This window comes from Chiloscyllium plagiosum, unplaced genomic scaffold, assembly GCF_037043375.1.
Source record: "Chiloscyllium plagiosum isolate Xiang-an unplaced genomic scaffold, Cpla_swu_hap1 HiC_scaffold_31, whole genome shotgun sequence".
Classification (NCBI taxonomy): domain Eukaryota; kingdom Metazoa; phylum Chordata; class Chondrichthyes; order Orectolobiformes; family Hemiscylliidae; genus Chiloscyllium; species Chiloscyllium plagiosum.
The window spans coordinates 63,538,302-63,553,921 of record NW_028270169.1 but is presented as its reverse complement, the minus strand read 5'-3'; the positions used below and the strand labels follow the sequence as shown (position 1 = coordinate 63,553,921).

Here is a 15,620-nt window from a genome sequence, read left to right as displayed (position 1 = left end):
AACTAGAATTGGGGTGAGTGACTGTGAACTGCAATCGGGGGGTTAGTGCATGTGAACTAGAATCGGGGGAAAGTGACTGAATTGGAATTGGGTGTGAGCGACTGTGAACTGGAATTGGAGGTGTGCGACTGTGAACTGGAATCGGGGTGAGTTACTGTGAACTGGAATCGGGGTGAGTGACTGTGAACTGGAATCGGTGTTACTGTGAAGTGGAATTCGAGGTGTGCGACTGTGAACTGGAATCGGGGGTGAGTGACTGTGAACTGGAATCGGGGGAGAGTGACTGTGAGCTGGAATCGGGGGAGAGTGACTGTGAGCTGGAATCGGGGGTGAGTGACTGCGAACCGGAATCGGGGCTGAGTGATTGTGAACTCGAATTGGGGTGAGTGACTGTGAATTGGAATCGGGTTGAGTGACTGTGAACTGGAATCGGGGTGAGTGACTGTGAATTGGAATCGGGGTGAGTGACTGTGAACTGGAATCGGGGTGAGTTATTGTGAACTGGAATCGGGGTGAGTTACTGTGATCTAGAATCGGGGGTGAATGACTGTGAACCAGAATCCGAATCTGTGACTGTGCACTGGAATCGGGGTGAGCGACTGTGAACTGGAATCGGGGTGAGTGACTGTGAACTGCAATCGGGGGGGTTAGTGACTGTGAACTGGAATCGGGGGAAAGTGACTGAATTGGAATTGGGTGTGAGCGACATTGAACTGGAATTGGAGGTGTGCGACTGTGAACTGGAATCGGGGTGAGTTACTGTGAACTGGAATCGGGGTGAGTGACTGTGAACTGGAATCGGTGTGACTGTGAAATGGAATTCGAGGTGAGCGACTGTGAACTGGAATCGGGGGTGAGTGACTGTGAACTGGAATTGGGGGAGAGTGACTGTGAGCTGGAATCGGGGGAGAGTGACTGTGAACTGGAATCGGGGGTGAGTGACTGCGAACCGGAATCGGGGTGAGTGACTGTGAACTGGAATCGGGGTGAATGACTGTGAACTGGAATCAGGGTGAGTGACTGTGAACTAGAATCGGGGGTGAGTGACTGTGAACTGGAATCGGGGGTGAGTGACTGTGAACTAGAATCGGGGGTGAGTGACTGTGAACTAGAATCGGGGTGAGTGATTGTGAACTGGAATCGGGTGTGAGCGACTGTGAACTAGAATCGGTGGAGAGTGACTGTGAACTGGAATTGGGGGTGAGTGACTGTGAACTGGAATCGGGGTGAGTGACTGTGAACTAGAATCGGGGTGAGTGATTGCGAACTTGAATCTGGGTGAGTGACTGTGAACCGGAATTGGGGATGAGTGACAGTGAACTGGAATTGGGGGTGAGTGACTGTGAACTGGAATCGGGGTGAGTGACTGTGAACTGGAATCGGGTGTGAGTGATTGTGAACTGGAATCGGAGGTGAGTGACTGTGAACCGGAATTGGGGTGAGTGACTGTGAACCGGAATCGGGGTGAGTTACTGTGAACTAGAATCGGGGTGAGTGACTGTGAATTGGAATCGGGGTGAGTGACTGTGAACTAGAATCGGGGTGAGTGACTGTGAACTGGAATCGGGGTGAGTGACCGTGAACTGGAATTGGGGTGAGTGACTGTGAACTGGAATCGGGGTGAGTGACTGTGAACTGGAATCGGGGGTGAGTGACTGTGAACTAGAATCGGGGTGAGTGACTGTGAACTGGAATCGGGGTGAGTGACTGTGAACTGGAATCGGGGTGAGTGACTGTGAACTAGAATCGGGGGTGAGTGACTGTGAACTAGAATCGGGGGTGAGTGACTGGGAACTAGAATCGGGGTGAGTGATTGTGAACTGGAATCGGGGGTGAGCGACTGTGAACTGGAATCGGGGGTGAGTGACTGTGAACTGGAATCGGGGGTGAGTGACTGTGAACTGGAATCGGGTGTGAGTGACTGTGAACTAGAATCGGGGGTGAGTGACTGTGAACTAGAATCGGGGGTGAGTGACTGTGAACTGGAATCGGGGTGAGTGATTGTGAACTGGCCTCGGGGTGAGTGATTGTGAACGAGAATCGGGGGTGAGTGATTGTGAACTAGAATCGGTGTGAGTGACTGTGAACTAGAATCGGGGTGAGTGATTGTGAACTGGAATCAGGGGTGAGTGACTGTGAACTGGAATCGGGGTGAGTGACTGTGAACTAGAATCGGTGGAGAGTGACTGTGAACTGGAATCGGGATGAGTGACTGTGAACTAGAATCGGGGGTGAGTGACTGTGAACCGGATTCGGGGTGAGTGATTGTGAACTGGAATCGGGGGTGAGCGACTGTGAACTAGAATCGGGGTGAGTGATTGTGAACTGGAATCGGGGGTGAGCGACTGTGAACTAGAATCGGTGGAGAGTGACTGTGAATTGGAATTGGGGGTGAGTGACTGTGAACTGGAATCGGTGGAGAGTGACTGTGAACTAGAATCGGGTGTGAGTGACTGTGAACTGGAACCGGGGGTGAGTGACTGTGAACCGGAATCGGGGTGAGTGACTGTGAACCGGAATCGGGGGTGAGTGACTGTGAACTGGAATCGGGGTGAGTGACTGTGAACCGGAATTGGGGTGAGTGACTGTGAACTGGATATGGGTGAGTTACTGTGAACTGGAATCGGGGGTGAGTGACTGTGAACTGGAATCGGGGCTGAGTGATTGTGAACTGGAATCGGGGTGAGTGACTGTGAACTGGAATCGGGTGTGAGTGTCTGTGAACTGGAATCGGGGTGAGTGACTGTGAACTGGAATCGGGTGTGAGTGACTGTGAACTGGAATCGGGGTGAGTGACTGTGAACTGGAATCGGGGGTGAGTGACTGTGAACCGGAATCGGTGGAGAGTGACTGTGAACTAGAATCGCGGGTGAGTGACTGTGAACTGGAACCGGGGTGAGTGACTGTGAACTAGAATCGGAGGTGAGTCACTGTGAACTGGAACCGTGTGTGAGTGACTGTGAACTGAAACCGGGGTGAGTGACTGTGAACCAGAATTGGGGTGAGTGACTGTGAACTGGAATCGGGGCTGAGCGACTGTGAACTAGATTCGGTGGAGAGTGACTGTGAACTGGAATCGGGGTGAGTGACTGTGAACTAGAATCGGGGGTGAGTGACTGTGAACTGGAATCGGGGGTGAGTGACTGTGAACTAGAATCGGGGGTGAGTGACTGTGAACTTGAATCGGGGTGAGTGATTGTGAACTGGAATCGGGGTGAGTGATTGTGAACTGGAATCGGGGTGAGTGACTGTGAACTAGAATCGGGGGTGAGTGACTGTGAACTGGAATCGGTGGAGAGTGACTGTGAACTAGAATCGGGGTGAGTGACTGTGAACTGGAACCGGGGTGAGTGACTGTGAACTAGAATCGGGGGTGAGTGACTGTGAACTAGAATCGGGGGTGAGTGACTGTGAACTGGAACCGGGGTGAGTGACTCTGAACTGGAATCTGGTATGAACGACTGTGAACTAGAATCGGGGGGAGTGACTGTGAACTGGAATCGGGGGTGAGTGACTGTGAACCGGAATTGGGGTGAGTGACTGTGAACTGGATACGGGTGAGTTACTGTGAACTGGATTTGGGGGTGAGTGACTGTGAACTGGAATCGGGGGTGAAGGACTGTGAACCGGAATCAGGGGTGAGTGACTGTGAACCGGAATCCGAATGAGTGACTGTGCACTGGAATCAGGGTGAGTGACCGTGAACTGGAATCAGGGGTGAGCGACTGTGAACTGGAATCGGGGGGTTAGTGACTGTGAACTAGAATTGGGGTGAGTGACTGTGAACTGCAATCGGGGGGTTAGTGCATGTGAACTAGAATCGGGGGAAAGTGACTGAATTGGAATTGGGTGTGAGCGACTGTGAACTGGAATTGGAGGTGTGCGACTGTGAACTGGAATCGGGGTGAGTTACTGTGAACTGGAATCGGGGTGAGTGACTGTGAACTGGAATCGGTGTTACTGTGAAGTGGAATTCGAGGTGTGCGACTGTGAACTGGAATCGGGGGTGAGTGACTGTGAACTGGAATCGGGGGAGAGTGACTGTGAGCTGGAATCGGGGGAGAGTGACTGTGAGCTGGAATCGGGGGTGAGTGACTGCGAACCGGAATCGGGGCTGAGTGATTGTGAACTCGAATTGGGGTGAGTGACTGTGAATTGGAATCGGGTTGAGTGACTGTGAACTGGAATCGGGGTGAGTGACTGTGAATTGGAATCGGGGTGAGTGACTGTGAACTGGAATCGGGGTGAGTTATTGTGAACTGGAATCGGGGTGAGTTACTGTGAACTAGAATCGGGGGTGAGTGACTGTGAACCAGAATCGGGGTGAGTGACTGTGAACCAGAATCGGGGTGAGTGACTGTGAACCAGAATCGGGGTGAGTGACTGTGAACCAGAATCGGGGTGAGTGACTGTGAACCAGAATCGGGGTGAGTGACTGTGAACCGGAATCGGGGTGAGTGACTGTGAACCAGAATCGGGGTGAGTGACTGTGAACCAGAATCGGGGTGAATGACTGTGAATTAGAATCGGGGCGAGTGACTGTGAACTGGAATCAGGGTGAGTTAATGTGAACTGGAATCGGGGTGAGTGACTGTGAACTGGAATCGGGGTGAGTGACTGTGAACTGGAATCGGGGTGAGTGACTGTGAACTAGAATCGGGGTGAGTGATTGTGAACTGGAATCAGTGTGAGTGACTGTGAACCGGAATTGGGGATGAGTGACAGTGAACTGGAATCGGGGTGAGTGACTGTGAAGTAGAATTGGTGGTGAGTGACTGTGAACTGGAATCGGGGGTGATTGACTGTGAACTAGAATCGGGGGTGAGTGACTGTGAACCGGAATTGGGGTGAGTGACTGTGAACCGGAATCGGGGTGAGTTACTGTGAACCGGAATCGGGGTGAGTGACTGTGAATTGGAATCGGGGGTGAGTGACTGTGAACTGGAATCGGTGTGAGTGACTGTGAACCAGAATTGGGGTGAGTGACTGTGAACTGGAATCGGGGCTGAGTGACTGTGAACTGGAATCGGGGTGAGAGACTGTGAACTAGAATCGGGGGTGAGTGACTGTGAACTGGAATCGGGGGTGAGTTACTGTGAACTAGAATCGGGGTGAGTGACTGTGAATTGGAATCGGGGGTGAGTGACTGTGAACTGGAATCGGTGTGAGTGACTGTGAACCAGAATTGGGGTGAGTGACTGTGAACTGGAATCGGGGGTGAGTGACTGTGAACTGGAATCGGGGTGAGTGACTGTGAACTGGAATCGGTGTGAGTGACTGTGAACCAGAATTGGGGTGAGTGACTGTGAACTGGAATCGGGTGTGAGTGACTGTGAACTGGAATCGGTGTGAGTGACTGTGAACCAGAATCGGGGGTGAGTGACTGTGAACTGGAATCGGGGGTGAGTGACTGTGAACTAGAATCGGGGGTGAGTGACTGTGAACTAGAATCGGGGTGAGTTACTGTGAACTAGAATCGCGGGTGAGTGAGTGTGAACTGGAACCGGGGTTAGTGACTGTGATCTAGAATCGGGGGTGAGTCACTGTGAACTGGAACCGGGGGTGAGTGACTGTGAACTGAAACCGGGGTGAGTGACTGTGAACCAGAATTGGGGTGAGTGACTGTGAACTGGAATCGGGGTGAGTGACTGTGAACTGGAATCGGGGTGAGTGATTGTGAACTAGAATCGGGGGTGAGTGACTGTGAACTGGAATCGGGGGTGAGTGACTGTGAACTAGAATCGGGGGTGAGTGACTGTGAACTAGAATCGGGGTGAGTGATTGTGAACTGGAATCGGGGTTGAGCGACTGTGAAATAGAATCGGTGGAGAGTGACTGTGAACTGGAATTGGGGGTGAGTGACTGTGAACTGGAATCGGGGTGAGTGACTGTGAACTAGAATCGGGAGTGAGTGATTGTGAACTGGAATCGGTGTGAGTGACTGTGAACCGGAATTGGGGATGAGTGACAGTGAACTGTAATCGGGGGTGAGTGACTGCGAACCGGAATCGGGGTGAGTGACTGTGAACTCGAATCGGGGTGAGTGACTGTGAACTGGATTCGGGGTGAGTGACTGTGAACTGGAATCGGGGTGAGTGACTGTGAACTGGAATCGGGGTGAGTGACTGTGAACTAGAATCGGGGGTGAGTGACTGTGAACTAGAATCGGTGGAGAGTGACTGTGAACTGGAATTGGGGGTGAGTGACTGTGGACTAGAATCGGGGGTGAGTGACTGTGAACCGGATTCGGGGTGAGTGATTGTGAACTGGAATCGGGGGTGAGCGACTGTGAACTGGAATCGGGGTGAGTGATTGTGAACTGGAATCGGGGGTGAGCGACTGTGAACTAGAATCGGTAGAGAGTGACTGTGAATTGGAATTGGGGGTGAGTGACTGTGAACTGGAATCGGTGGAGAGTGACTGTGAACTAGAATCGGGGGTGAGTGACTGTGAACTGGAACCGGGGTAAGTGACTGTGAACTAGAATCGGGGGTGAGTCACTGTGAACTGGAACCGGGGGTGAGTGACTGTGAACTGGAACCGGGGTGAGTGACTGTGAATTGGAGTCGGGGTGAGTGACTGTGAACTAGAATCGGGGGTGAGTGACTGTGAACTGGAATCGGGGTGAGTGACTGAACCGGAATTGGGGTGAGTGACTGTGAACTGGATATGGGTGAGTTACTGTGAACTGGAATCGGGGGTGAGTGACTGTGAACTGGAATCGGGGGTGAGTGACTGTGAACTGGAATCGGGGTGAGTGACTGTGAACTGCAATCGGGGGGTGAGTGACTGTGAACTAGAATCGGGGGAAAGTGACTGAATTGGAATTGGGTGTGTGCGACTGTGAACTGGAATCGGGGTGAGTTACTGTGAACTGGAATCGGGGTGAGTGACTGTGAACTGGAATCGGTGTGACTGTGAAGTGGAATTCGAGGTGTGCGACTGTGAACTGGAATCGGGGGTGAGTGACTGTGAACTGGAATCGGGGGAGAGTGACTGTGAGCTGGAATCGGGGGAGAGTGACTGTGAACTGGAATCGGGGGTGAGTGACTGCGAACCGGAATCGGGGTGAGTGACTGTGAACTGGAATCGGGGTGAGTGACTGTGAACTGGAATCGGGGTGAGTGACTGTGAACTAGAATCGGGGTGAGTGACTGTGAACCGGAATCGGGGTGAGTGACTGTGAACCAGAATCGGGGTGAATGACTGTGAACTAGAATCGGGGTGAGTGACTGTGAACTGGAATCAGGGTGAGTTACTGTGAACTGGAATCGGGGTGAGTGACTGTGAACTGGAATCGGGGTGAGTGACTGTGAACTGGAATCGGGGTGAGTGACTGTGAACTAGAATCGGGGTGAGTGACTGTGAACCGGAATTGGGGATGAGTGACAGTGAACTAGAATCGGTGGTGAGTGACTGTGAACTGGAATCGGGGTGAGTGACTGTGAACTAGAATCGGGGTGAGTGACTGTGAACTGGAATCAGGGTGAGTGACTGTGAATTGGAATCGGGGGTGAGTGACTGTGAACTGGAATCGGGGGTGAGTGACTGTGAATTGGATCGGGGGTGAGTGACTGTGAACCAGAATTGGGGTGAGTGACTGTGAACTGGAATCTTGTGTGAGTGACTGTGAACCGGAATTGGGGGTGAGTGACTGTGAACTAGAATCGGGGTGAGTGACTGTGAATTGGAATCGGGTGTGAGTGACTGTGAACTAGAATCGGGGGTGACTGATTGTGAATTGGAATCGGGGGTGACTGATTGTGAATTGGAATCGGGGGTGAGTGACTGTGAACTAGAATTGGGGGCGAACGATTGTGAACTGGAATGGATTCGGGAGGGTGTGACTAATTGTGAACTGGAATTGGGGGGTGAGTGATTGTGAACTGGAATCGGGGTGAGTGCCTGTGAACTAGAATTGGGGGCGAGCGATTGTGAACTGGAATGGATTCGGGAGGGGGTGACTGATTGTGAACTGGAATCGGGGGTGAGTGACTGTGAACTGGAATCGGGGTGAGTGACTGTGAACTGGAATCGGGGTGAGTGACTGTGAACTAGAATCGGGGGTGAGTGACTGTGAACTGGAATCGGGGGTGAGTTACTGTGAACTAGAATCGGGGTGAGTGACTGTGAATTGGAATCGGGGGTGAGTGACTGTGAACTGGAATCGGTGTGAGTGACTGTGAACCAGAATTGGGGTGAGTGACTGTGAACTGGAATCGGGGGTGAGTGACTGTGAACTGGAATCGGGGTGAGTGACTGTGAACTGGAATCGGTGTGAGTGACTGTGAACCAGAATTGGGGTGAGTGACTGTGAACTGGAATCGGGGGTGAGTGACTGTGAACTGGAATCGGTGTGAGTGACTGTGAACCAGAATCGGGGGTGAGTTACTGTGAACTAGAATCGCGGGTGAGTGAGTGTGAACTGGAACCGGGGTTAGTGACTGTGATCTAAAATCGGGGGTGAGTCACTGTGAACTGGAACCGGGGGTGAGTGACTGTGAACTGAAACCGGGGTGAGTGACTGTGAACCAGAATTGGGGTGAGTGACTGTGAACTGGAATCGGGGTGAGTGACTGTGAACTGGAATCGGGGTGAGTGACTGTGAACTGGAATCGGGGTGAGTGATTGTGAACTAGAATCGGGGGTGAGTGACTGTGAACTGGAATCGGGGGTGAGTGACTGTGAACTAGAATCGGGGGTGAGTGACTGTGAACTAGAATCGGGGTGAGTGATTGTGAACTGGAATCGGGGTTGAGCGACTGTGAAATAGAATCGGTGGAGAGTGACTGTGAACTGGAATTGGGGGTGAGTGACTGTGAACTGGAATCGGGGTGAGTGACTGTGAACTAGAATCGGGAGTGAGTGATTGTGAACTGGAATCGGTGTGAGTGACTGTGAACCGGAATTGGGGATGAGTGACAGTGAACTGTAATCGGGAGTGAGTGACTGCGAACCGGAATCGGGGTGAGTGACTGTGAACTCGAATCGGGGTGAGTGACTGTGAATTGGAATCGGGGTGAGTGACTGTGAACTGGAAATGGGGTGAGTGACTGTGAACTGGAATCGGGGTGAGTGACTGTGAACTAGAATCGGGGGTGAGTGACTGTGAACTAGAATCGGTGGAGAGTGACTGTGAACTGGAATTGGGGGTGAGTGACTGTGGACTAGAATCGGGGGTGAGTGACTGTGAACCGGATTCGGGGTGAGTGATTGTGAACTGGAATCGGGGGTGAGCGACTGTGAACTGGAATCGGGGTGAGTGATTGTGAACTGGATTCGGGGGTGAGCGACTGTGAACTAGAATCGGTAGAGAGTGACTGTGAATTGGAATTGGGGGTGAGTGACTGTGAACTGGAATCGGTGGAGAGTGACTGTGAACTAGAATCGGGGGTGAGTGACTGTGAACTGGAACCGGGGTAAGTGACTGTGAACTAGAATCGGGGGTGAGTCACTGTGAACTGGAACCGGGGGTGAGTGACTGTGAACTGGAACCGGGGTGAGTGACTGTGAATTGGAGTCGGGGTGAGTGACTGTGAACTAGAATCGGGGGTGAGTGACTGTGAACTGGAATCGGGGTGAGTGACTGAACCGGAATTGGGGTGAGTGACTGTGAACTGGATATGGGTGAGTTACTGTGAACTGGAATCGGGGGTGAGTGACTGTGAACTGGAATCGGGGGTGAGTGACTGTGAACTGGAATCGGGGTGAGTGACTGTGAACTGCAATCGGGGGGTGAGTGACTGTGAACTAGAATCGGGGGAAAGTGACTGAATTGGAATTGGGTGTGTGCGACTGTGAACTGGAATCGGGGTGAGTTACTGTGAACTGGAATCGGGGTGAGTGACTGTGAACTGGAATCGGTGTGACTGTGAAGTGGAATTCGAGGTGTGCGACTGTGAACTGGAATCGGGGGTGAGTGACTGTGAACTGGAATCGGGGGAGAGTGACTGTGAGCTGGAATCGGGGTAGAGTGACTGTGAACTGGAATCGGGGGTGAGTGACTGCGAACCGGAATCGGGGTGAGTGACTGTGAACTGGAATCGGGGTGAGTGACTGTGAACTAGAATCGGGGTGAGTGACTGTGAACCGGAATCGGGGTGAGTGACTGTGAACCAGAATCGGGGTGAATGACTGTGAACTAGAATCGGGGTGAGTGACTGTGAACTGGAATCAGGGTGAGTTACTGTGAACTGGAATCGGGGTGAGTGACTGTGAACTGGAATCGGGGTGAGTGACTGTGAACTGGAATCGGGGTGAGTGACTGTGAACTAGAATCGGGGTGAGTGACTGTGAACCGGAATTGGGGATGAGTGACAGTGAACTAGAATCGGTGGTGAGTGACTGTGAACTGGAATCGGGGTGAGTGACTGTGAACTAGAATCGGGGGTGAGTGACTGTGAACTGGAATCAGGGTGAGTGACTGTGAATTGGAATCGGGGGTGAGTGACTGTGAACTAGAATCGGGGGTGAGTGACTGTGAATTGGATCGGGGGTGAGTGACTGTGAACCAGAATTGGGGTGAGTGACTGTGAACTGGAATCTTGTGTGAGTGACTGTGAACCGGAATTGGGGGTGAGTGACTGTGAACTAGAATCGGGGTGAGTGACTGTGAATTGGAATCGGGTGTGAGTGACTGTGAACTAGAATCGGGGGTGACTGATTGTGAATTGGAATCGGGGGTGACTGATTGTGAATTGGAATCGGGGGTGAGTGACTGTGAACTAGAATTGGGGGCGAACGATTGTGAACTGGAATGGATTCGGGAGGGTGTGACTAATTGTGAACTGGAATCGGGGGGTGAGTGATTGTGAACTGGAATCGGGGTGAGTGCCTGTGAACTAGAATCGGGGGCGAGCGATTGTGAACTGGAATGGATTCGGGAGGGGGTGACTGATTGTGAACTGGAATCGGGGGTGAGTGACTGTGAACTGGAATCGGGGGTGAGTGACTGTGAACTAGAATCGGGCGTGAGTGACTGTGAACTAGAATCGGGCGTGAGTGACTGTGAACTAGAATCGGGGGTGAGTGACTGTGAACCGGAATTGGGGGCGAGCAATTGTGAACTGGAATGGATTCGGTATGGGGTGACTGATTGTGAATTGGAATCGGGGGTGAGTGACTGTGAATTGCAATGGTGCTGTCTGTTGCATGACATATTAAACAAAAGCCATGTCTGCTCTTTCAGGTGCATATGACAGCAGGATGGTGGCATTCGTGATTAGCACTGCTGCCTCGCAGCGCCAGGGACCTGGGTTTGATTCCATTGCTCAGATCCCTGGCACTGTATGGAGTTTGCACAACTCTCCCTGTGTCAGGAAGGTGTTTCCATTCACAGTCCAAAGATGAGCAATCCATGGGAAATGGGTGGATCTGGATGGGATACCTTTTGGAGAGTTGTGTGGTCTGGATGACCTGAATGGTTCACTTCCAGACTGTAGGGAAGTTTTGATTTGGATCTCTATGGCGCTGTTTTAAAGAAGAGTAGAAATGATTGCATTTGATTTCTTGGCAATTATTTCTAATACTATTTCCCTTCTGGTGCCTGGACTCCATGTTTGATTCCACCTGGGGAGTCTGTCTGTGTGCAACCTGCATGTTCTCCCTCTGTCTGCATGGGTTTCCTCCAGGTGCTCTGGTTTCCTCCCACAGTCCAAAGATGTGCAGGTTATGGTGGATTGACCATGCTAAATTGCCGTGTAATATCCAGGGATGTGCATGCCAGATGGGTTAGCCATGGGAAATGTGGGGTTATGGGGATCAGGTGGGATGTTGTTCAGAGGGCTGGTGCAGAATTGAAGGGCCAAATGGCTCCTTTCTGCACAGTACGGATTCTCTAATATCTGAATGAACATCCTGAAAACAGGTGATCAGTTCCTTACCGCAGTATTATTTGTGGAATCTTGCTCTGTATGAATTAACTGTCACATTTTCTGCATTACAACAGTGACTGCTCCTCAAGAAGAAGTTAATTTGCTGTGGAATGCCAAGTCTCTCCTCTGAGCCTTTTTCAAAGAGGTGTCGGATGCCTCTATATAGCACCTGTCACTCAGGGTATTGATCTATCTGTTGACGTCTGCAGCATGGTTAGGGCTGGCCACACGCTCTGTGATCGCAGACTATGGTGGCCTGTAAATGCAGTGAAAGTGATACGGGGTTACCCTTTCTGCTAATTTAGCCAGGCACACAGAAAAGCTCACCTCACCTCGTCATCTGTAAAACTCCGAGTGACAAAGAACTACCCTAATTTCCACTATTTAAAGAAAAAATTTAACAATTTATTCATTAACTCCCAAAGAAAAGAACATTAGAACAACTATCTACACTGTAATCCTCCTTTGTCTGAACAATTTACCTACCTCCCACTCGACAACAATACACTGACCCAATAAGATTTACAAAAAATCAAATTTGAAAATCAGCCAGCTGTGTCGATTCTCCTCTGTATCTTCCAGTCTTCTTTTCTTCGGTCTTCTGCTTCACAGATTTCATATGGACAGGTACCTTTCAGAGAGGATCTCTGTGGGCAGTCTGTTGGTACTGTTTGACACTCTGGCTAACTGTTCAAACCACCTGATTTTTATACCCCAAAACATCGGATCGTCTCATTGGTTTGATGTTGTCAAAACAGTAAATTTCAAATTCGATTGGGTTTTTTGTATCTTGGGGCATAATTTAAATTGATTAGCCAAATTCAAATTTGTTGTGTAACATATCAACTCAGCTCAGCTATTTGTTCACAGCCAAATGTTACATTTTAAAAGTTTTCAGCACACTCTGTGCTTCTCTATGTCTCACATTGGCCTAATCCATACCTCACCCCCGTCTTCTGTACTCTTTCCAGTTTAATAACATCCTTCCTGTAGCAAGATGACCAAAACTGAACACAATAGTCCTGAAGATCTAGACCCCCCGGGAGGGGCTTCTCTGTTCTGCAATCAGTCAAATAAACACGAGCAGCTCGGTCTGATTTCAGCAAGATTTAACAATCTTTTATGACGCTGGACATAGATTATTCAGAATGCAGGGGTTAAGTACTTCTGTGTACTTTGGAAAAGCGACACACAATCTTAAAACACAAACAACTTTTATAGGTCTCTTAACAAACAGCTGAAAATGTGTTGCTGGAAAAGCGCAGCAGGTCAGGCAGCATCCAGGGAACAGGAGAATCCACGTTTCGGGCAGAAGCATTCCTGAAGAAGGGCTCATGCCCGAAACGTCGATTCTCCTGCTCCTTGGATGCTGCCTGACCTGCTGCGCTTTTCCAGCAACACATTTTCAGCTCTGATCTCCAGCATCTGCAGCCCTCACTTTCTCCTCTTAACAAACAGAACAGCCTTAATTGCAAAATTAATCCAATAAAATGAAATGATATGACAAAAATAGACATAAAATTAAGCCAATGATATTTCCTGGGAACTGACTTGTTTTGCACTTTTTTATCTCGGGGTCACCTGGTTTCCAAGGTCAATTTAGGATACTTTAATAATGTCATATCTTACTTTGTTAATTCATATTATGAACAGGACATTGTTTGCTAATCTCTTTCAATTAGTTCAGGAATGTAGTTTTCAGCAGAGTTAGATGCCATTGCTCTTACCAGCCATTTTGTTGAGTTATTTTATGCTACTTGCATTAAGAAGCTATTTTGTAGTTAGAAAAAACTTGCATTAGATGGTTGCTCCTGACAAATCCAGATTTTAGATCCTCACTCCAACTGCGGCCTCATCAATGACTTGTACAACTGCAACATAACTTCCCAGTTTCTATACTCAATGCCCTGACTGATTAAGACTGTGTGCCAAAAGCATTCTTCACTACCCTTCTACCTGTGACTCCACTTTCAGAAAATTGTGAACTTGAACTCCAAAATCCCTCTGTTCCACTACACTCCTTAAGCCCAACCATTCACCAGATCAGGAGCAATCCATCTTATTGAACTCTCTGATATCTTTGTTCAACAGGAGCACCTGGACAAAAAGGAGAGCCAGGAGAGCGAGGACCACCTGGTGAGCATTCTGACATGGGTCCCATTGTTAGGCATTCCCAATAATGGGAGCTTGAATCTCATCCTTTGATTTATTTGGCTGAAGTCACCCCCATTCCGGTACACTCTTACAAGAAACCTGACGGGACAATTGGAGTGGCTTGTTTGATCCAGAAACAAGAATAGAACAAACTGGACATATTGAGACTGTACTGCCACTACTACCAAGGCTAGCCCCACTTTCCCACACTCGGAGCATAGCCTTAAATGTTATAACATTTCAAGGTTTCAGTCTAGTACTTTTTAAATGTTGTGAGGTTGCCCACCTCAATTACCCTCCCAGGACGTGGATTACAGATCCCCTCCACCTCTGGGTGAAAACCTTTTTCCTCAAATCCTTTCTAAAACTCCTGACTTTAACTTGAAAATTATGGCCTCATGTTATTGGCCATTTGCCTAAGGGAGCAGTTCTTGCTCCTCTCAATCTTATACAGGTGTTATCTTTATCTGAAATGCTGGGGACCAGCTGGTTTATGGAATTTAGACTTTTTCGAATTTCAGAATAAGTGACAGTTTGATGGTGAAATTTTTTTAAAAAACTTACAGGCGGAGCAGACTCAGTGAGTAAAACAGGCCTTGACGCGGAATTGAGGCCTGCCAATGCTGGGCCATGCCCCCACGTGTTGCATCTGAGTGATACACATTGAGTGGGGTCGACTTGGGTTAACTGTTTGCATGCCAAATAACCTTGTTAATGAGAAAAAAACTTTACAAAAAAGCCTTTTGACTTTGGAGCTTTTCGGATTTCGGGATTTCAGATAAAGGGTTGTCTACCTGTAACTCTATTAGATCCCACCTCATCCTATTTGCTCCAAAGAAAACAACCCAAGTCTATCTAGATTCTCTTCATGCCTGTAATGCTGTATCCCAGGCAATATCCTGGTGAATCCCCTCTGATCCCCCTCCAGTGCAGTCATATCCTTCCTTATGTGGTGACCAAAACTGCACACAGTACTGTAGTTGTTGGTTAACTACGTTTTGTATAGCTCCAACTTGATTTCCCTGCTCTTATAATCTATCTCACGAATGATAAAAGCTAGCATTCCATGTACCTTCTTAACTATCCAATTAACCTGTAGACAAGTATCCCAAAATCCCTCTGTTCCTCTGAGCTTCCCAGTGTCTTGCCATTCACTGAGTATTCCCTTCTCTTGTTATTTCCTCCAAAGTGCATCACCTCACACTTATCAATGTTAATTTCCTTCTGCATCCATTTTTACAGTGCAAGACGCCAGTGCCATATCAAAACATCAAGAGAGTCATTTTGGGGGGGGGGCGCAGAAGTGAAAGTTGTGCTATAGATGCTGAAAAATCTAGAGATAGATAAATAACCTGGACCAGATGGACTACACTCCAGAATTATAAAGTCATAGAGAAGGACAGCATGGAAACAGACCCTTCGGAAAAACTCATCTGTGCCGACCAAATATCCGAACTGAATCTAGTCCCATTTGCCAGCACTTGGACTGTATTCCTTTAAATCCTTCCTATTCATATACTCGTCCAGATGCCTTTTAAATGCTGCAATTGTACCAGCCTCCACCACTTCCTCTGGCAGCTCATTCCATACACG

General features: G+C 49.4%; 1 protein-coding gene across 4 annotated transcripts in view; it reads left to right on the top strand.

The window, feature by feature from the left end:
- LOC122563844 (collagen alpha-1(XXVI) chain-like) overlaps positions 1-15,620 on the top strand; it is a 325,474-nt gene that overhangs the window by 224,541 nt on the left and 85,313 nt on the right. For all 4 annotated transcript variants that reach the window (XM_087977065.1, XM_087977067.1, XM_087977066.1 and 1 more), the window contains exon 6: positions 13,965-14,009. In XM_087977065.1, coding sequence (XP_087833191.1) covers positions 13,965-14,009 — 45 coding nt within the window. The remainder of the gene's footprint in view (positions 1-13,964; positions 14,010-15,620) is intronic.